The sequence below is a fragment of the Balaenoptera physalus genome, assembly GCF_965194825.1.
Source record: "Balaenoptera physalus genome assembly, chromosome: 2".
Classification (NCBI taxonomy): Eukaryota; Metazoa; Chordata; class Mammalia; order Artiodactyla; family Balaenopteridae; genus Balaenoptera; species Balaenoptera physalus.
Window position 1 is genome coordinate 122294453 of NC_138883.1, and position 23378 is coordinate 122317830.

The window sequence follows — 23378 nt, forward strand, 5'->3', positions numbered from 1 at the left end:
ACTTCAAACCCAAGGAACCCAGTATTGGAAAAGGGTATATTTCCTCATAAACAACTCTAGAAACTTTGGTTATCAAATTACCAACTCAACTGGTAAACATACATGCATCTTAAAATACGTGGACAGCTTCCCTACATGCATATATATTTTTGAGAATACGATTTAACTCACTTGTCACCATTGTCCTTAATTTTGCAAATTCCACAAAGATTCTGAAAAATTAGACTAGGGACATGTGAGATGTTAATTTCCAGTTAATGTTTTTTCTAAATGCAACCTGGCTTCTTTGCTCAAGGATGTTTTCCCCCATGGATGGCAACATAAGTGAGGCATGGAAAGAATATCTTGGTAAAGCTGCAAGGCCTGAAATTCACAGTTATTGTTAAAGTGTGAGAGTTGCTTTCTCTTTAAGTAGGGAACTGACACTTTAAGAACTCATGTGTTTGGCCTCCCACTCGAAAATCTTTTTAACCAACTTTTAATATATGTCAAGTGGCTAGACAGTGCCTGGCACATGAATGTTAGCTATTAGTTCTAGTTTTTGAATAGTCTTTGTGGTCTCTTGAAGTGGTATTTTATTTGAAAAGTTAATTAGTCACATCATAAAATGGGTTACTCAAACATTCCTCCAGTGATTCATTAAAATTCTTCCGAATGGACATAGCATACGAAATGCTGCTACACTCTACAAGGACACAGTGGGTACAGGAATCAATGGTAGGTGATCCGGTTTTGCAGAAAAACCTGGTATTTGGTGTCACAAGTGGATTCACGTGTGGTTCTGCTATGTCCTGACTATGTAACTTCAAGGAATTTTCTTGGCCTTGGTTTTCTTGCCTATACAATGGGAAAGCTAAGACTTTGTTAATGTGTTGCATGGATTAAATGAGACATCACATTTAAAGAGCCTAGTGTCTGATATAGAACAATGTACCATAAATGCTAACTACTGTCGTCAATGCTACTGCTCTTGTTTTTAAGAACTTGTTTTTCTTTATATTTTATATATCCCCTTAATTTAATCAGGAAAACTCCCTTTAGATTGGTTCCATTATTATCCTTTTTTAAAAACTGAAGTATGGTTAATTTACAATGTTGTGTGATTCAGTTATACGTACATACACACATATATATGTATATATGTATTTTTTCTTTTTCAGATTATTTTCCAAAGAACTTCTAATTTAATGAGGAAAAAAAGTATGTGATCAATTATCAAATAAGACACAACCAAATATCTGTTGTAATAGAAGTCTACAAAGTTCTGAGGAACGGCAAGGAATGACCAATTCATTCCAACTCTTCCTAGAAACTTCCTTCCCGGGTATCCACTCTCTCATACCTCAAATCTTTGTTCAGATTCCATTTCTTTTAGTGAGGCCTGCTCTGACAACCCTAACTTAAAATTGCACCCATACCCGCACCCAATACCTGCTCTCCTTATACGGGTTTCTCCATGGCATTAACCACTAAAATACCATCTAACTCATTTATGCTGTTTATTGTTTGTCTCCATGAGCATGAGGATTTCCATCTGGTTGCTTGCTCCTGGTTCCCAGCAGCCAGATCACACTATTGAGGGGCTAGCATGTGCCAATGGTGGGGGAACAAAGGGGGCAAAACCTGGAATGGCCCCTGCTGTCATGGAGCTTGTGATCTAACTAGGAAGAGGAGCAGAATAAAGAGTGAGACAGAGTGTGTGTGTGGGGGGGAGTGGGCAGCACTAGACATGAGCTTAAACACAAGCACAGAGGTGGATGGTGTGTCTGGGGAGAAGGATGGTGAAGGGATGCAGTGGGAGATGAGGTAGAAGGGATGGAGCCGGGCTGGATGCTGAAGGGACTTGAGTGGCTTGTGGAGGAGTTTATTCTGCAGGTAGAGGGGTATCAGAGGAATCTGGGAAACAAAGTCACCCAAACTGACCTTTGCTTCAGAGGGACCACTTGACCAACTGGCAAAGGGAAGCCTGCGGCCAGGTAAGGACACACCCTTTCACCCAGAGGCTGACTGTTGTTCACTTCCTCTGCCTTTGTCTCTGCTCATCCCGTTGTCCCTATCCTGTCTTTTTTGCCAGATTTCTATCAGCCTCTGCTACTCTTTCTTCTCATTGGCCTTCCTCTGCTGTACTGTGATTCCCATCACTCTGTGTTTTTAACTTTTTATTTTGAAAAAAATAAATTAATTAAAAACACACAATATTTTTTTACTTTACTCTTTTTAAAAATTGAAGTATAGTTGATTCACAATGTTGTATTAGTTTCAGATGTATAGCAAAGTGATTCAGGTATACATACATACACACATATATGTATAGATATATATACATTTTTTCAGACTCTTTTCCCTTATAGGTTATTACAAAATATTGAGTATAGTTCCCTGTACTATACAGTAGGTCCTTGTTGGTTATCTGTTTTATGTATAGTAGTGTGTATCTGTTAATCCCAAACTCCTAATTTATCCCTTCCCACCTTTCCCCTTTGGTAACCATAAGTTTGTTTTCTATGTCTGCGGGTCTTTTTCTGTTTTGTAAATAAGTTCATCTGTATCATTTTTTAAGATTCCACATGTAAGTGATATCATATGATATTTGTCTTTCTCTGTCTGGCTTATTTCACTCAGTATGATAATCTCTAGGTCCATCCATGTTGCTGCAAATGGCATTATTTCATTCTTTTTTATATGAATAATTGAGTAGTATTCTATTGTGTGTATATATATACCACGTCTTCTTTATCTGTTCATCTGTCGATGGACATTTAGGTTGTTTCCATAAAAACACACAAATAGTTTAAAAAACACTACAGAGAGAGTCCATGTACCTTTCACCCAGCTTCTGCCATCACTGAAATTTTTTTACCCTTAGAAAGATCTGAGACCTCACAATGAAATAGTTTGTTCTTTGAAACACTGACTTTTAGAAAAATCTTGACCCAAATAACTTTGACAACTTAAAGAACCCACCATACGTAGGTAACCATGACCTTCCCACTTGTAAAAACAGAAGACAGGTTCCAGGGTATATGAAGGAAGGACACCCCACTGCATCTCTCCTACTGAAAGCAGCTATTCACCTGCTACTATTACTTCATTATTACTTTACCTATTACTTCATTATTCAGAGAAGTAATGAGAGCAGGCAGACTGAGGAAGAAGACCACAGAACTGGTGGTGAGTTTATCACTTTTTATTTCCAGTCTCTCTGACGTGAACTCAGGGCAGCCCAGAACTCAGAAGTGGGCATTGGTTCCAAGAGGAGACCTCTCCTCTGGCTCAAGAAGCAGGAAGGGGGTCTACAATGTTCAGAGAGAGTGTAGAAGCCCCTTATTTATCTTTTTTTTCTTAAATTTTTTCCCTCAGTTCTCTTGTGCCCCAGACCTCAAGCAATCCTGTGGCAGCAATGGGAGATGGCAGGAAATCAGAACAGGAAGGCAGAGAACCTTCCTCTCTAATCAGAGGAGCTGTGGATCCCAGTGGGTGTGGTGAGCCCCACTGCTGTTGCTCTCTCTCCGGCCTCTGCTCAGCTCTGAGATAGGTGCAGTCAAATCAAGTGTGCAGGAGTGCAGGGCAAACACAGCCTCAGGGTGCTGGCTGAAGGGCTGGAGAGCAGAGTCCCAGGGACGCAGAACTATCGAGGCGATTATGATAAGGCAGGAGCTTGGGAAAGCAACCCCTTAAAGTTGTTTATGAACTCTTGGGCTTACCCCTGAACTGCACATGTATGGATCTGACCCTGAATAGACTCCAGAGACTTGGAGCAGTAAAATATGGGACAGACGACTTGCCTAAGTCCCAGACTGGCCAGTAGGTGGTACATACACCAGACAGATCCAACAGCACTTCTCAAAGACTTGAAGTCGAAACCACGATCCACAGAAGTCTTGGGGAACTGAGGACTTGTGGTCTGAACCCTACTGGGTTAATTACTTCCTAAAACAAAAATAACAATATCTGCCATAAGATTTAAAAAACAACCAAAGTCTCAAAACATACTATTCAAAATACCTAGGATACAACTGAAATTTACTCACTATACCAGAAAAACCCAGGGAAATCTCAATAGCAATGCTGGGATGCCACAGATATTGAAATTATCTGACCAAGACTTTAAAGCAGTTACTATATTTTCCAACCAGTAAGAGAGGGCAAACACTCTTGAAAAATACAGAAAGTCTCAGCAAAGAAACAGAAGATATAAAGAAGAATCAAGTGGAAATGTTAGAAATGAAAAAATTCAACAACTAAAATAAAAAATCATTGGATGGGCTCAGTAACAGAATGGAGATGACAGGGGATTCAGTAAATTTATAAGCAGATCAACAGAAGTTGTCCAATCTGAAAAATTGACAGAGAAATGATTGGAAAAGAAAGTGAGTAGAACTGTATGGACCTGTAAGACAATAACTAAAGGTCTAACCTTTATATCATCCAAGTCCCATTAGGAGAGGAGAAAAATGTACAGCAGAAAAAATCTTTAAAGAAATAATGGCTGAAAGGCTGGTTTACTATTAGAAGGCAATCAATGCAATACATTATATTAGCAGTTTAAAGAAGAGAAACAACTCAATCATATCAGCTGATGTAGAAGATGCATTTGGAAAAAACTTAACAACTATTTATGATAAAACTTTCATCAAACTAGGACCAGAAAGGTATTTCCTTCACCTGACAAAGAATATCAACAAAAACCCATTCTACATAAAGCTGAAAGACTGAAAGCTTTCCCCCTAAGATCAAGAACAAGGCAAGGATGTTCCCTTTCACCACTCTTATTCAACCTTTTACTGGAAGTCTTAGCCAGTGCAATAAACAGGAATAAGTGAAGAATAAGAGTAAGGTAACAAAAATAAATAAAAGGCATACATTGGAAAGGAAACAATGTAATTGTCTACATAGAAAATTTCAAGGAATACACACACAGACACACACTCTTGAACAAATAATTGAGTTTAGTAAGATTGCAGGATATGAGGACAACATGGAAAAATCAATTGCATGTTGATTATATACGAGCAATGAACAATTAGAAACCAAACTTAAAAAAAATACCATCTATAGAAGTTCAATTCCTCCCTAGATACATACCTTACAAAATATGTATAGGATCTGATATGCTAAAAACTACAAAATGTTCATGAAAGCACTCAAATAAGGCTTAAATAAATGGAAAATATAGCTACACTGACTTCATGGGTTGGAAGACATAACATAGTTAGCATTGATTTATAGATTTAACATAATTCCAATAAAAATTCCAGCAGGAAACTTTATAGAGGTAACCCAATCCTCAAGTTTATATGGAGAGGCAAAAAAATAGGATACTTGAAACACTTTTGAAAAAGAATAATAAAGTTGGAAGAATCATGCTGATTTTAAGACTCACTACAAAGCTATGGTAATCAAGACAGTGTAGTATTGGCAAAGGAATGGACATATCGATCAGTGGAACTGAACCGGCATCAATAAATAGTTTCTTACAAATACACTCAGTTGGTTTGTGACAAATGTGCAAAGGCAATTCAAAGGACAAAGGATAAGCTTTTCAAAAAATGGTTTGAACAACTGGTCATCTATATGCATAAAAATGAACCTTACCCTAAATCTGACATGTTATACAAAAATCAACTCAAGATGAGTCAGAGATCTAAATGAAAACACAAAAGTATAAAACTTTTAAGAGTTCACATAGGAGAAAATCTTCATGACCTGGTTATGCAAAGGTTCTTAGATATGTCATCCAAAGCATGATCCATAGAAGAAAAAAAAATGATAATTGGACTTCATCAAAATTAAAAACTTCTGCTCTGCCAAGGGCATTGCTAAGAGAGTGAAAAGTCAAGCACAGACTGGGAGAGAATATTTGCAAATCACGTATCTGACAAAGGATTTATACTCAGAATATATAATGAACTCTCAAAACTCAACTATAAAAAAAATGGCAACCTAATTTTGCTGAGAAATAGGAAAAAGGCTTGAACAGATATTTTGCCAGAGAAAATACACAGATGAAAACTTATAACATGAAAAAAATTCAGCATCATTAGTCACTAGGGAAATGAAAACTAAAATGATGAGGAAATACCATTCTAAACCTACTACAATGGCTAAATTTTTTTTTAAAAAGCCAAGAGCTGGTGAGGATGTGGAGTAGCTAGCACTCACATATTTCTGGTGGAAATGCAAAACAGTATTGCACTCTGGAAAACAGTTTGGCAATTTCTTTTAAAGTTAAACATATACTTACCATGTGAACCAGCAATCCCTCCCCTGTGTTTACCCTAGAAAAATTAAAACTGTGTTCACAAAACCCCTGTTCTCAAGTGTATCGCAGTTCTAGTCTAACTGTAAAAACTGGAAACAACTGAATGCCCCCTACAGGTGAATGGCTAAACAGTCCATGGTCCATCTCTACAATGGGTACCACTCAGCAGAACAAAGGAACAAACTATGGATACGCACAACAGCTCAAATGAATCTCAAGATAATTATGCTGAGTGAAAGGAAGCCCGTTCAAAAAGATTAGGTTCTGCGTGACTCCATGTATATAAAGTTCTCGACAGAGACAAAACCAAAGTGATAAAAAACAGAGCAGGGGTTGCCAGTGCCCAGGGTTGGGGAAGGCACAGAGTTAACGAGAGCAGGAGGGGTACTTGGGGGTCATGGGACAGTTCTGTGTTCTGAGAGCAGTAATAATAACACAAATCTATACACATGTTCAAATTCTTAGAACTGTACACAAAAAGTCATTTTCCTGTATTTTCCCTTAAAAAATAAAATTAAAGAAAAAAGAAAAGAGCTGACAACTCTTGCTTCCAATTGAAGGCTAACCAGATATCAACAGCAAGGTCAGTACTAGTTGCAAAGAGGGCAACCACAGACAAGATCTTCTGCTACTGTCTGAGCATCTCTACATGCTGGTCACTCCACCTGAGCATTTACATCACAACTTCTAATGTTTACGATCACCCTGGAAAGTGGGTTAGGCTCATTGTATAGAAAAAAAACTGAGGCTTAAGGGAAATGAAATAATTTGCCCTACATCTCGTAGCCAGTAAATGTTGAGTCTGGACTTGACCCCAGCCCTTGTTGCCAATCTCACTGTAAACCTACTTCTCCATATGACTGCTCACTGAAATTAAGAAAAGCAGTGAAAGCTATCAGGGAGACATTAGAACAGCACTTTGATTCACATATATCACAAATATTCTCTAAGCATATTTTATTCTAAACCCCAAGTTTGTTTGAAATTCTGGGAGGTTCAGGGAAATTTAAAAACTACTCCCATTTTATCAGAATCCCCCAATAAGCGGCTAATTTTCAATAGGATTGAATAGTTACCTCCAGTCATGCAAATCTACAGTAATTCATATTTTCCCCTAAGTGAATGAAGGAATCATTGTAACTTAACACTACTTGACCAAGTATTTGCTAATTTCACAAGTAGGAATTTATACACATGAAGCAAAGAGTAATTGTTTAAAAATTCTCCCCTTTCACACACAGGACTCTCCTGAGAGGTTGTAATTGGTTCTTCCCACTTCTTCCCTTCACCCCACCACGAAAAAGAAATTTCAAAAATACACAAAGTAAATCCATTTTAGAGACTGAAACTAAACATTAATTTTTATTTCATTATGATTATAGCTGAATAACTATCTCAAAACATTCTAAATATGGACTATGCACATTTTTCATGTAGTGAATGATATCTACGCTAAAAGCTTGAGGATGAATTTGCCTTCTTGCTTGTGAATTATTTTCAACTATTTTATTGGCTATTAGGTGTTTTTTCACCAAAAACTATGGCCTAAAGTATTTTTGTCTCAGCTAAGACAAAGATAAGAAGCTAAGGTCTCCAATAAAAGTGTTTTTTTGAATGTTCTCTAATTTCTGCTTTACTAAATATATTTTCTTTAAAAAATAGGTATTGGTAGATTTTGACTCAGTATGTGTAAGCTTTAATGCAAAGCAAAGCTTAGCTAATGCCTTCTGCTCTTTTACTGTAGAGAGTTGTCTGATCTATTCCATTCCCCAAAGAAAGTCAAGAATAACAAAAGTAATTTCACCATCCACACCTTCTTTTGCTTTTTTAGGAGTCCAAGTACCACCCTCGTCAGGTGAGAGAAACCTTCTTATCTTTTGTCACTGGGTTGGGGGCAGTTATGCCCAAGAGGGTGGTTGGGGGGTGGGCTGGAGGAGGCCTACCTTCCAGCAGGTCTCTGGCCAGACCAGGTTCTGCCCCCGTGGACCGAACAAAGTCTGACAGGACTGCGTCCATATCAAGAGTCATAGGAGCGTGTAGAAGGGCCGCCCAACACTCAGCCGAGGTGGGGTTTGGAAGCAGGCTAGAAACCATCCATCTGCAGGAGAGAACAGAGAGGCAAACATGATGGAGAGAAGAAACCAGTTCTGCTTGCTGTGCCATATATTTGAGCCAATGTGGGACATTGCCTGATTGCCTGATGTGTGACAGTAAATAATAAAAGTCAGACTCAAATGTCATCCCTTTGTAGCTGCCACAGGAGAGAGGGGGCATTCCCAGCTCAGTGCTTCCTGTTTGCATTCTGTCAATTTCAGTGACTACTGATTAAAAAGAAGATAGACTAGGTTGGTCTAGAAAAATTAAACACCTGATCTTAAGATTCATTTGGAGTCGCTAGATTTCTAATCCTCTTCCAAGTTATGCAGACGTGTAACACTTCCACAAATACAATTGTGTTGCCACTATATCCCACCTACGCCTTTATCACTGACCCATCCCTGTGCCCACCTCAGCCCTCCCTCTCACTTGCCTCTCAGGAAAGACTCCACGTCAATCCAGAGTCGACAGAAATACCACACTTGCTGAAGAGGATAAACCATTCGCCAACTTTCCAAGAGCTGTCATACTCACAACAACAATCCAACAAAATTCATAGAGCTCTCAGATTTCCTAGGCAGAATAATCCCAGTTAAGGGGATAAAACAGTGCCCTGCAGCTTGACCACAGGCCGACTGTGCCAGCCGGTTGCTGGGGAAAAACAACCAGCACACAGCATGTGAGGGTGACTCCCACCAGTGAACCAGGGCCACCAGTGGTAACACAGTCATGCCTGATAAAGCACAAATGCATCCTCTGTCTCCATCAATAAGGGGTTGGCAAATTATGGTCCACCACTTGACTTTGTGAATAAAGTTGTATTGGAACCAGCCACGACCACTCGTCGTACTGTCTGTGGTGGCTTGTGCATGTGGCTGAGTCGAGCAGTTAAAACAGAGACCATAAGGCCCACAGAACCAAACATACTGGACTTCCCTGGAGGTCCAGTGGTTAAGAATCTGCGCTTCCACTGCAGAGGGCATGGGTTTGATCCTTGGTCCGGAAACTAAGATCCAGCATGCCATGCAGTGCGGCCATAAATAAATAAATAAATAAAATAGATCAAATTAAAATAAAAAAACTAAACATATTTACTATTTGGACCTTCACAGAAAGTTTGCTGAGTAAAGATGATGGAAAATGTTATCCTAATGAGCATGTAATTAACTTTACATATCGTGGGGTGAGTTTAAATCCCATGCTATTTTTGAGTGTCCCGTTCCTTTTTCAAGATAAGCACTTGGATGGGCTCTGCTCAGAGGGCTAGGTCTGTGCCGACTGCTGCTGCTTTAGAGCCAGAAATGCTGGCCTAATCTCAGCCCCAGCTCTGCCCCTGTGATGAGCTGTGACACACTGTGTAACTTCTCTGAGTCCACCTGAGCATTTGTAAGAGTTGGGGAAATAAGCTCATCAAAGGTGCCAGGATGGAGGAATGAGACAGTGGGGCCTGTGACCTCAGGGACATTCACTGTTACTACACCAGCTTGCACATGGCTCTGACTGGGGTGTGATTTTTGAGTTGGTGTGGCTCGAAAATAAGAAAATGCTTTGACCTAATGTATATGGTTCCAATTAGAAGATTGCTTTCTTCCTTCTCTCCATGTACTGGGGCCTCGGCCAGGAGAGCCTCTTCTTTGGTCACTGCCACCTGGGGGACAAAGCAGAAGATAAGAGCATGTTACTCTCCTGACAGTCAGCCAGCGGCTGAGGCTTTGCTTCATGCCACAGGAGGTGCAGCTGGGGCTCGGCTGACTGCCTGCATCAAGCCCGCTGCCTTCCTGGGCCCTACAGGCACCTGCTTACTGGGCGGCCATCACCTCCCACGTCTGGGGGCTTCTGCAAGGGGGGTGGTGTCTCAAATTTCTTCCTTGCAGCAAGTACTTATATTTCAGTGAGGATCCCTTTCCCATTACAGAGCTGTTTTCAACCTTAATAGTAAGCACCCCATCAACACATTGAATCTTGCATGTTTTTATTGTTGTAACACATACATAACATGAACTTGACCATTTTAACCATTTTAAGTGTGCAGTTCAGTGGTATTAAGTACATTCTGCATTACTGTGCATCATCGTCACCACCATCATCTTCAGAACTTTTTCATCTTCCCCAACAGAAACTCTGTCCGCATTAAACAATAACTCCCATTTCCCCCCTCTCCCAGCCCCTGGAAACCACCACTCTACTTTCTGTTTCTGAATTTGATGGCTCCAGGAGCCTCCTATCAGTGAATCACATAATATCTGTCCTTTGGTGACTGGTTTATTTTGCTCAGCATGGTGTCTTCAAGGTGCATCTGTGTTGTAGCAGGTGCTGGGATTTCTTTCCTTTTTAAGGCTCATCTTAGTTCAGGATGCTGTCACAAAATGCCACAGACTGGATGGCTCAAACAAGGGACATTGATTTCTCACAGTTCTGGAGGCTGGCAAGTCCAAGATCAAGGTGCCAGCAGCTCCGGTGTCTGGTGGGAGCCCACATCCTGGCTTGTAGATGCCACCTTCTCCCTGGGTCCTCACGTGGCAGAGTGAGCAAGCGCTCTGGTGTCTTCTCAAAAGGGCACTAATTGCATCATGGGGGCTCCATCCTCATGACTTCATCTAAACCCAAACACCTCCTGCAGGCCGCACCTCCTAACACGATCACATTGGGGGTTAGGGCTTCAACAAATGAATTTTGGGAGGACACAGCATTCAGGCCACAACAAGGCTGAATAATAATCCACCGTATGGATGGATCACACCTTGTTTAGCCATTCATCCGTAGCTGGACCCTTGGTTGTTTCCACCTTTTGGCTGTTGCACATAACTCAACCTAAATCATTTCTACACTTACACCAGGTCGCCACCCTGGGACCAAGACTGGCTTTCACCAGCGCTGCAATGCAGATTCATGCCCACACCTCCTCCTCTGTGCCTTGTCCTCCACACAGACAGAAATTAAAGGGTGGGCTTCAAATGACCTTTTCGCCACATTCAAGTACAAACATTTGCGTGCAAGAGGCTAATGTGCACTTCCCCTTGAAGACTTATTTCTTAAACCTAATGCCACTGAGGCCACACATTCACGCACTGTGATGACACAGGAGGAGCCAGGCCAGTGGGGACACGGGCTCCCAGCCACCTTGGCCGTCCTCATCCCCACTGCCCCATGCCAGCCCTCCAGAGAGCACTGCTGGGCCCCTCGACCTGCCTTGCATGGCCAAGGCACCCCTGGCCCATTCTAGCCCTGTGAGGGCCAGGGTGGCCATGTCCCGGTTCTGCATCTTGGCCCTTGGACAGAACTTCTCTGAGGGTCTTGCCTCCTGCCCTGGGGACAGGGGTGTGTCAAGCTGTTCCCGCTGTGGCTTTGCCTTAGGAGAGGCAGTGCAGTCTGGGGATGGGGCTTGGTCCTGGAATCAGTCTCTCGGTGCCAAAGTGGCTCCACCACCACTGCCTGTCTGGCCTCAGTACACTGTTTAAGTTTCCTCATTGGTGGATTAGAATCATAATAGTACCTCTTAGCCGATCTAAAGTTTGAAGGAGTTAGTGCATGAAACACACCTGCCCACAGCACATGCTCAGTAAATGTGAGCTATTATCCAACCGGTGACGATAAGGACAACACTCTCCTGCCCAGGTCTCCACTGAGGAACAGAACTGCTGCCTCTGGAAGCGCACAAGAGCTAGCCTGGATGACGGAGGGGATGCATGTGTTCTCACTGCTCTCGCCCAGTCCCGCTGGAAATACCAGCAATTTGCTAATTGATTATGTGTAGGCATGGATGCAGACAGGCAGGTGCCTGTTCCCGAGAGCACCAGAGGCATGGTGTGCCCCTACCTTGCCGAGTATCACTGTTCAGGCACAGGCAGGATGACCGGCACCCTCTTTCCTGGCTGTGCCCCAGTCCCTGAGTCCAGGGCAGATGGATGCGGAGGCCTGGAAATGCACAGTGGGACGCTGTGGAGAGCCCAGGCAGGGGGGTCATGGGAGCTGCTTCTGCACCCACCAACCAAGCTCATCCTGGAGCCTCCGTCCCCTTCCCTGCAAAATACAGCGCTTTGGCTAAGTGAGCTAAGGACCCTTTCTGTTGTAACATCCTGTGGTTTGAATGTCTCAAAAAAGAGAGGAGAGCAGAAGTTTCTGGTTGTTACGTGAAAATGGATAAAAAATGAAACTGAGACTCCTTCCTTCCATTTCTACATAGCCATGAACTTGCCCTTCTCCTGCTCCCGGCCGCCCTGTGAGGAAGACTCCACATGTGCGGGGGTGTTTCTGTGGCTTATGCAGCAGGTACAGTGAACACAGCATTGTTCCCTTGAGGCCATGGTGGGGGGCTGCCAGCTGCCAGCTCCCTTCCCAAGGGCCACCTATGTGCCTATAAGGGGGCTGTACCCTTGGCTCTGGTCACAAACCACCAGCATGGGGGCAACTCTCTGAGAATCAGAGGAGTCACTAACCATGTCCTGAGGACCAGGCCCCTGGCTAGGCATTTTCCTAAAAACATTTTGGGGGACACGCTCTTTATCCTTGAGTAGGTATTTAAAAAAATAATTTATGTGCTCTTTAAAAATATATGTTATACATTTTAATATATGATTTTATTTATTTTTTTAGATTGAAGTATAGTTGATTTACAACATTGTGTTAGTTTCAGGTGTATAGCAAAGTGATTCAGTTTTACATATATATAAATATATACATATATATATTCTTTTTCAGATTCTTTTCCCTTATAGGTTATTATAAGATACTGAGTATAGTTCCCTGTGCTACACAGTAGGTCCTTGTTGGTTACCTGTTGAGAAGGTATTTGCATGATTCCTCTCTGTGTGTGAGGTGATGGAGGTTTGAGAAGGGAGAGCTGGGTGGCGCTGAGGGGATGTGCTCTGGTCTTCCTCTTGGGACAAGAGCTGTCCTCGGCCTTTTACCTTCCCCTCAACAGGCAGTGAGACTGGGGTGGCCGCTCTTCTGCTGGGAGCCCTGCGAGGGTCACCCGGGAGCCCAGAGCACAGAGGTCCTTCCCATGCCCTTCTGTATGGGCAACTGCAGCCTGGCCTAGCCTGTCACAACCCCTGGCCCCCTCCCTCCCTCCTGGGTCCCTGATTCCCTGAGGCCACAGTCCTGGGAGGGTGTCCTGCACATTCACAGGTGCTCTGGACTGTCTGTCACATCGAGGATGTCTTTTGTGCGGCTCCCCTCAGCATCCTGCCTGACTCCTGACCAACCCCAGCCGTGCTCGGTCCCAGCGGTGCTGCCCTAACCCCTGTGACAGTGTAAACTCTGTCACGCTACACACGCAGGGACCCCAACTAGATAGGACAAAAGCTATTGCCACGGAGACGCCCTCATAACATGCAGATCTCTCTTGTGCGCACACACACACACACACACACACACACACACACACACACAGAGGACTGTGCACGTCACACGTGGTGGCTGGGGGCCAGGCTCATCCACAGGCTGGGCTATTCGACACTTCGGGAAATATTGATAAAATGGAAATAATGCTAAAAATGCACTTTCCTCACATTTTATTATGCATTAGGCTTTTGTTCCTTATTAAGTCAGCAAGTTGGGGCTTCCCTGGTGGTGCAGTGGTTGAGAATCTGCCTGCCAATGCAGGGGACATGGGTTCGAGCCCTGGTCTGGGAAGATCCCACATGCCGCGGAGCAACTGGGCCCGTGAGCCACAACTACTGAGCCTGTGAGTCTGGAGCCTGTGCTCTGCAACAAGAGAGGCCGCGATAGTGACAGGCCCACGCACCGCGATGAAGAGTGGTCCCCACTTGCCACAACTAGAGAAAGCCCTCGCACAGAAACGAAGACCCAACACAGCCATAAATAAATAAATAAATAAAATTAAAAAAAAAAATCAGCAAGTTGATGCCAAGTTTAAATGATAAGCTCCTTAAATGGTAAGGTTTATATAACCAAATAGAGTAAAGAACCATCCAACTTCCTAGAAAGCACTCCACACATTTATTTGTTTGCTTCTTTCTTTGGGTAAGTTAGTTTCATTAAATATGAGAACGTGGGCCAGTTTTGGACTTCTCCCTGAGAACCCCCAAGGTTTCGAACCAACAAATGCACAACACCAAGAGTGAACCCTGATGTACATTATGAACCCTGGTTGATGAGGATGTACCCGTGTAAGTTCATTGATTGTAACACATGTATCACTTTGGTGTGGGATGCGGACAGCGGTGGAGGCTACGTGTGTGGGACAGGAGTGATATGGGAACTGTCCACACTTTCTGCTCAACTTTGCTGTGTACTTAAAACTGTTCTAAAATTTGTCTGTTAAAACTAGTTTATATATAGTTTTCTACCTTTTCCTTTAATGCTTCTGGATTCTGACTCTTAATCTGAATAAAAAATTCCCATCACCAGATTATAGAGGAATTCACTCATGTTTCCTTCTACTAACTGAAGGGTTTTATTTTTTATATTGAAAGCGCTGATGCAGTTGGACTTGATCTTGGTGCATCAAGTGAGGAATGGATCCAGTTTTATCATTTTCCCTGTCTATCCAGCTATTCTAATACCACTTAGGAAAAAAAAAACCCATCAGTGGGGAAGCCCCTCTGATTTCAGATGCCTTCATTGCTATATGGTAGGTTTGCATATGCAATTGTGTCTATTTTTGTATTTTCCTGTTATATTTATGCCTAGGTATCCATAAAAGGTATCTTTTCTCCCATTATGTGTATTAACTGGTTATCATATTTATAAACAAAGCTATTGACTTCTGGCTGTTAAATTTATATCCTGCTCTTTTACTAAATTCTTAATTAATGTTTGCAGAAATTTATCCATAGGGTCTTTTTTTTCACTTATTTTTGGTTTGCTATACAATCACATCATATGCAAACAGAGACTGTGTTACTCTGAATTTTCAGTTCTTAAGCCTCTGTTTTCTCTTACCTGATCAAATTGACTAATTCAATATAATATTAACTATTCATAGAGGTAATGGGCATCTTTGTTTTGCTCCTAACTTTAGTGGTATTGCCACACTGAGTAAGATGCTGGCTGGCTGCTGGCTTTTGGGCTATACACACATGTGTACATATGTTTAGAAAGTACCCATATACCTTACCGAATAGTTTTATCATGGATGGATGTTGACTTTCACATGATATTTTTCTTAAGATCTATTAATAAACTTCTAATAGTAAACCTTACTCATACTTCTGGACTAAATCTCCTTTAATCATTCATTGGTATTTCTTTTCTTGTGTGCTTTTTTCTTTAGTTTGCTAGTTTTTATTTAAAATTCCTATGTTGATATTAATGCATTAGCTTGATACACAGTTTTTATTTTTATGTGCAATCTTTGTCAAGTTTTACAGTCAACATTCTACACAAAGCAAAATCAGAAGTTTATCTTCCTTCTCAATTCTCTTGCAATAACCTAAGTAGCATTGGAGTCACCTAATATTTGAATGTTTGGTAGATATTCCCTGTGAATCAATCTGTTACTGATGCTTCTTTTGGAGGGAACCCTTTACAACCTCCTCTATTTTTTTCCCTATGGAAATTACTCTGTTTAGACTTTCTATTTGTATAGGATTCAGTTGTGTTAGATTGTACTTTCCTACAGATTTATTCCATTTCATCTTGGTTTCCAAATTTATTTGAAAGGAGTTGGACAATGAAAAACATTCTTCCCATGGGTATAAATCCTCTCTATAGCTAAATGAGGAAAATAACTACGATTTGCCAAGGGCCCAGGATGATGTTGAGTGTACTAAGGGCTTTATGGGTGGGTTAACTCTCATTCAGACAACAACTCCGCAAAGCAGGTGGCTCTGCTCCATTTTACTGAAGATCAGAGAGCCCAGTAGCAGAGTAATGACTCCCACAAAGACCCACTTAGACCTAAGGTCGCCATTCACCAACACTTTATAATGGTATGGGGTCTTCAAATGTTCTCATGTCCAAATGTATGGTGCCTTTGAAACACAGTATGTGCATTGATGTATGATCAGAAGTAAAACATTTCCTTAGTAGACACTCAATCACACCTTTTAATGATTTTTCTCCCAGGATGGAAAGATGGAAAAAAGTCACTCCTAAAATTTATATTTTTGGTAATAGTACTGAGTGTAGGATCTACTGAGGTTTTCTATTGTGTGCATGGAAATGACATGTTAATAAGTGAAATCTCTAATTCTTCAACAGTTCTTAACATGAGAACAGATGTACAGCTGTCATCACACTCAAGGCTCAAGATCCCCAAAGAGTTACAGACTGTTCTTTCCATGCTGCTTCCCACCTTGAACTCAAATTAAAGACAAGACAATTAGAGAATCCACAAGAAATAATAATCACTCATTTTGAAGATAATACTTGAACATGGAAGTACATTTTTAAGGCCATGAGACGTGGTGATACTTATTCTGACCTGTAGAGGACAGCGACATCCCTGCAACTGTGGAAGGTGCCCACGCCCAGGAATGATCACCTTCCAAGGGCACTTGGATGTCAGAGCATAGCTGCATCCTTGCAAATCTCCATCAGAGCTTCCCTGCACAATTCAAGCCTCCAGCACTGGAATGCTTGCAAGACCCCCTCGCTTTGAAGGATTTATGCTTTTATTCTCCAGCCTCACAAATCTAGCTGTTACACAGGCATAAAATCTATGTCTGAACCAGACTAATGTGGCATCAACAAGGGTTTAAAAAGATCCAAACAACTCACTAATCAGGTTTATACTTCTACTATTGATTTCAATCATTTTATTCAGATCTTCTGGGAAAAGATGTACTTGCTATCGAGTTAAAAGAGTCTAAAAAAAAGTCTAAAGGGTCAGGCTCCTTCCATGGTCTCATGACAAGAGAGGAACACTTCAAGCATGTGTATAGGTTCTGGGCTGCCACTGCTGACCTACTTGCCTCCTTCTCTCTCTGAGGGTTGTCCTGGAGGGCAGGGTGATTTTTTGCATTAACATCACCATGAGCTAGAATATATCAGGTGTTATATAAATCTGCTGAGTGAACAAACAAAATAAAAACATTAAATCCAAGTTCCTACTCCATTCTGATGGGTAGACACGAAAATAACCATAATTCCACTCAGACTGGTATAAATACTATAATATGATTTATAAGCAAAATCATTAGGATACTAGAAAGGGGGCAGTTCCTTCTGCCTGGCAGAATGAAAAAGGCCAAATGTAAGATGAGTTTTTGAGGAGGATTTAGGAAGGCTGAAAAGAAAACATTCCAAGCTCGGTGAACACCATGAGCACAGGCCAAGAGGCAAAAACACACTTGCATGTCCCCAGATCCAGAAATACCATGAGCAGGAGAGCTGTGGGCATGGTGACTGCAGGTAAAGGTCAGGGTCAGGCCCACTGGCTGTCAGGGTGAGTATCTGGACTCTAACATGAGGCCAGTGGGAAACTGCTGGGAGTTTCTGAGTAGAGAATGGATAGGTGCTGTGCTAGGAAAACAAAGACACAAAAATTTGGTAACAGAGTGAAAAATGGATCGAGTGTAGAAAGAAATGGAAAGGTACTCATTCATTTTCTTAATAGACTTTACCAGCCTACTGTACCAGCCTACTGTTGGTCAAGTCTTGGTTTATCAGGTCGCAGTGGAGAACCCTTGAGTTTTGGAGACTGACAACATTCCTAGTACCAGGGGATGAATCCTTCATTATACTAACTCAAAACAAACTAGGAATAGAAGAAAACTTCCTTTACTTATTAAAGGCTATTCCAAACTTATAACAATTATCCTACCTAATAATGCAAACTTTAGGAGCAATGCCATCAAAGTTCAGAACAAGCCCATGACCAAGTCTTAGAACAAACGAGAACATTTTAAATGGATGGAACAAGACCAACACACAAAAATCAATACCTTTTTTACATACTAACATTAGCCAATTAATCATTTTTATAAAAAACAAAAAAGATCCATTTCATTAAAAATTTCCATAATTAACTAGGGATCACACAAGAAACATGAGAGAAACTTTTTTTTTGGACAGAAAACAATCTTTACTGAAGGAAAGAAAGAAAAATGAATGGATGGGAAGACTATATTTTTAAGATTCTAATTCTTACAATAAATTCAATGCCATCATAACAGAATTGTTATGGAATTTGAGTTTCTAAAACTTAGAAGAACAAAGAAGCAAGAAATTCCAAAGCACTTTTGATAAAGTTCAAAGTGGATGCAGAAGTGTGTTCCACCACATGTCAAACATAAAGTACTTGAATAAAGTAGTGTGGAAAGGGGCAGACAGAGACCAATGAGAGAGGATGGAAAATGTGTGTGTGTGTGAGAGAGAGAGAGAGAGAGACAGAGACAGAGAGAGAGAGAAAGAGAGAGAGAGCTCTCCATGCTACCCACACTGGGCTGACATATGGCAAAAAATAAAACTGTACTTTGTTAAAGCACCAGGATTTGGGGAATGTTTGTCATAGCATTTAGCCTGCCCTGACTCATACAGAAAGCCTTCTTAAGATACAAAAAGCAAAAGCCCATCACAGAAAAATTTGATAAAACAAATAACAGCAAAAATGCCAAATCAATAAACAAACTTCTGAATGACAAAAAAAATCCTGTAAAAACTTCAAAGTTAGATAGAACAGGAGAAAATTTTGGAAAATATATAATAAACAAGGGATTGACATTCAGAATAGATAATGAACATATCCGAATAATTAAAGACACATGGAACAAGAAAAATTTGGCAAATTTTATGAATGTGCAGTTTACAGGAAGCTCACATGACAAATCAGTATATGGAAAGATAATCAACCTTAGTAATAATGAGGGGAATACAAATTAAACAATAAGATACCATTAACCATGCCCACCCAACCCCTACCCCACCAGAATGGCCCCTCAAAAAATTAAGTTTGAAAAGATCAGCTCTCGTGAGGTGAAATGGGTCCTTTTTTCCACCGCTAGGGGGAATATATGGGGCTCATGGTGAGTTCAGTAGAGGGCATTTTGTTCAGTATGTAATTTTTTAAATGTGAATAACCTGTAGCTCTGTAATTCTGCCTTTTGGTATCTCCCATAGAGTCAGCCTTGCTCAAGTGCACAAGGATGTGTGAATAAGGATGTTCCTTGCAGCACGGCTGGAAATATCCAAAATGATTGTCAAAGGGGAACGGCTGCATCACCTATGGCACCAGCACATGACCTGTCTCAGAGGTGTCAATATGAAAATTTCTCTAAGGCACATGAGAATGTCCATGTATTATAGAGTAATTAAAAGTATTGAAGGGAAGAAGAATCTCATGTGTAGGAAAATGTCTGAAGGAGGCACAGCACTCCTTTTACTTTCTGGCCTTCTGAGCTCTCTGCCCTTGTGCTTATATAATACACATTACTTGAAGCATTGCTTTCCAAGGAAACTATTCAATTAGGTAAGCAAGAAATGACAGGTGGGCTCAAGTATGGAAGCAGAAGGGAACAAGAGAAAGGAAAGGCTCAGATTGGTCAGGCAGTGATGGGAGTTGGAGAAGCAAAGAAGAAAGGCCGGGCCGATTGGACCTGGGTGCTGCCATTCTCTGCAAGAATGACCTTTGGACGGTCACTAAAGCCCCTTGAATCTATTTCCTCATCTATGCAGGGGGGAATATACCACACCTTCTTTAGAATTTTGTTAAGATTAACTAAAATAAAAATATTATCCCTCCCTCCCTCCCTTCCTTCCTTCTCTATTTCTACCCACCCACATATCTGCCTACTCACCTATCTACCTACCTATCTGTCTACCTTTCAATCTCTCTCATTTTCTGTTTGGCTACCTGTCTATCTGATTATATGTTTATCTATCTCACTATATATTCATATAAATATTTGTCTTTCTCACTGTCAGTCTACCTCCCCTTTTCCTGATTTTCTATCTATCTTACTACTATCTGTCTATCTGACTGTTTAATCTAGTAACTGTCTGTCTATCTGCTGGTCTCTATGTCTGTCTGTCTTTCAACGCATTTGTCTATCTACATATATATGTCTGTCGATGTATTCATCTGATTTTCTGCTTTTATCTGTCTGTCTGTCTGAATGTCTGTCTGTCCACCTTCTTTTATCTTTCTCTCTCCCTCTACATCTTTATGTCTATCTGTTTTACTGTCTTTCTGTCGATCTAATTTTTCTCTATCAATCAATCTATTTATCTATCTCTGCCCTGCACAGTGATTGACACAGACTAGAGTCTCATTAACTGTTAGTTTATCTTCCCCCTTCATTTCCTTTCATTTCTTTATTTCTACATTTCCATAATCAACTGCTGTTAACTGAGCCCTTTCTCTGTGTTATGTGCCAGGCATACAATCCAAAATCAGGCCTGGGCTCTGCCTTCAAAGAGTATTCAGGCTGGTGGCTGAAAGGAACAAATTAAAGAAGCAGTGACATTATGTGGTGCTTAGTGCTATGAGAGAGACAAGCCTGTCCTACGTTGGCATGGAGGAGACGATTAGGGGGTGCTGAGGAAGTTACCTCTCATCTGCAAACCACAGAAGAACTAGGAATTTTGTAACTGAAGAGGAAGAGACCTGGTCTTCATGTGAGTGTGGGTGGAGGAAGTATGGACAGAGCCAGAAAGACAGAACAGGATGTTTACAGGCCTGGAGATCAACAGAGCAAGTACATATTCCAGGAACAAAACTGTAGGGAGCTCACAAAACTCAGACAACAAGAGACCAACCATGGCCAAAATAAGTAGTGAGATGTACTGTTTGCATGGATTGTAAAATACAATACAGTTGTCAATTACCCTCAAATCATCTACAAATTTAATGCAATCCCATTCAGCATCCCAGCAGGATTCTTTGTAGACATGGACAAGCTGATTCTAAAACTTATATGGAAAGATGAAGGAACCAGATTAGCCAAAACAATTTTGAAAAAAGAGGAGAAGTTGGAGGATACACGCTACCCATTTAAAAATGCATTATAAACCTACTGTGGTCAAGACAGCGTGATATTTGGGAAAGGACAGATACACAGTTCAACGGAACAGAATACAGACAACTGAGATTTTGACAAAGGTACAGAGGCAATCAATGGGAAAAGGACAGACTTTTCAAACAGTGGTCCTGGAACAAATGGACAGTCATATGCAAAAGCAAAGAGACAAAAACACCTCAATCTAGACCTCACACCACATATAAAAATTAACTCCAAATGAACTACAGACCATGTGTGTGTGTATATTTAGGTGTTCATGTGTGAGTTTGTGCATATGTCCAGGAGTATGTGTGTGAGCTTCTGTGTGTCAGTATGTGAGTGTGTGTACTTGTGTTTATGTTGGGTGTGGATGCATATACGTGTGTTTGCGTGAGTATATATGCACGGTTGCATAAGTGTGTGTATGTGTGTGTGTGTGTGTGTGTGTGTGTGTGTGTGTGTGTGTTAAGGAGGAGGTGGGGAATGCTGTCTAAGGCAGTGGTCCCCAACCTTTTTGGCACCAGGGACCGGTTTCGTGGAAGACAATTTTTCCATGAACAGGGGTGGCTCAGGTGTAATGCAGGCAATGGGGAGCGATGGGGAGCAGCAGGTGAAGCTTCGCTTGCTCGCCAGCTGCTCACCTCCTGCTGTGCGGCCCGGTCCCTAATAGGCTGCGGACGGTTAACAGTCGGCAGCCCAGAGGTTGGGGACCCCTGGTCTAAGGGACATTTAGATAGAAGTTCCAGTGAGCTGAACATTTACACTTGGAAGTTTCCAGCATACTTACAGTAAGTGAAACAAAGGGAGTAGATGTCATAGTTCTTTTCCATTAAAACATAATTAAATTTCACAAGCACAGGAGAATTTCAGCTTTTGGGCTTTTTAACAGGCTCCTATTAGTTGAATATTCACGTGTTAGTGACTGGTAAAATTCAGTCTTATCTAAGTTTCTATCTCTCCAAACAGAACAAGCCAGTTTACCTAAACAAAGGAACAAACAAATAAAAAGGAAAAAGACATTTATAGACATCCATCAACCTGGATGGCTCTGAACATTTTATAATAGCTGACATTGAGATAGGTAGATTTTTAAGAACCCAACCAGCTTCCTATACTAACCTGACAAATTTATGACCTGAATGTGTTTAAGCTACTAATTGTGTTCTTTGGATAGCCGAGTTCCAATCTTTAGTCACTAGGAACACTTATCTTAAAATACAAATGCACACAGGCCTGCAAATAAACTGGGACAATCAATTTCGTCCCCGGCTCTCACTGCTTCACCTTTGAAATGAGGATAGCAATTCCTGTTTTACACGGTGATTCAGTTATACATATATATATCCTTTTTCAGATTCTTTTCCCTTATAGGTTGTTATAAGATATTGAGTATTGTTCCCTGTGCTATATGGTAGGTCCTTGTCATCTATTTTACATACAGTTGTGTGTATATGTTAATCCCAAACTCCTGATTTTATCCCCCACCCCCTTTCCCCAGTGGTAACTGTATGTTTGTTTTCTATGTCTGTGGGTCTATTTCTGTTTTGTAAATAAAAAAGAACTCATAATTATTAAAAGGTTGTTTCTATACTTAAATGGATGCATACGAAGTTAAAGATATGGGATCAACTGTTTGAGTTAAGAAAGAAATGGCATTTTTAAGCAGAAGATATATATGTCCAACTCCCCCGAGGAAAGAATGGTGAAACCAATTTCACTCAAACACGAAGCACTGGCTCAAGACCAAATAAGAAGCATTGCAGCTTTGGAGGAAATGTCAGAGCAAGTTTGAGGCAACTGATTTCAATAATTCTTTTTCTTTTTGCTGGGAGGACAACACCCCCAGGCACTGCTGACCCCCTCGGGCAGACGGGGGGTCATGGCCACCCTGCTAGAGAGTGGGAGTGAACACCTGACCCTGAGACCCTGGAACCTTGGAGCCCACGGGCTGACGCTTCACATGGTTGGAGCACAGCACCCCGATGCCATGGCCCTACAGTTTGGCACCAGTGGGCAGAGCCTGGTCCCCCAAGTGGACCTCAGGCCCCCGGCTCCGCCACCCTTCCTCACGGCCTGGATATGCCAGCTAGCCCGGGGCGGTTGCAGGGTCCATC

General features: G+C 41.4%; 1 protein-coding gene across 4 annotated transcripts in view; it reads right to left on the minus strand.

Annotated features, from left to right (window-relative positions):
- The window catches only part of LOC309655505 (OTU domain-containing protein 7A), a 381768-nt gene that overhangs the window by 162491 nt on the left and 195899 nt on the right, over positions 1-23378 (minus strand). For 2 of the 4 annotated variants that reach the window (XM_082450779.1, XM_082450778.1), the window contains exon 1: positions 8206-9410. In XM_082450779.1, the coding sequence (XP_082306905.1) occupies positions 8206-8563 (358 nt within the window). In that variant the 5' untranslated portion in view covers positions 8564-9410. Of the gene's footprint in view, positions 1-8205; positions 9411-9912; positions 10008-23378 lie in introns of those variants that run through there. The other 2 variants (XM_082450781.1, XM_082450780.1) reach the window with 2 other exon arrangements.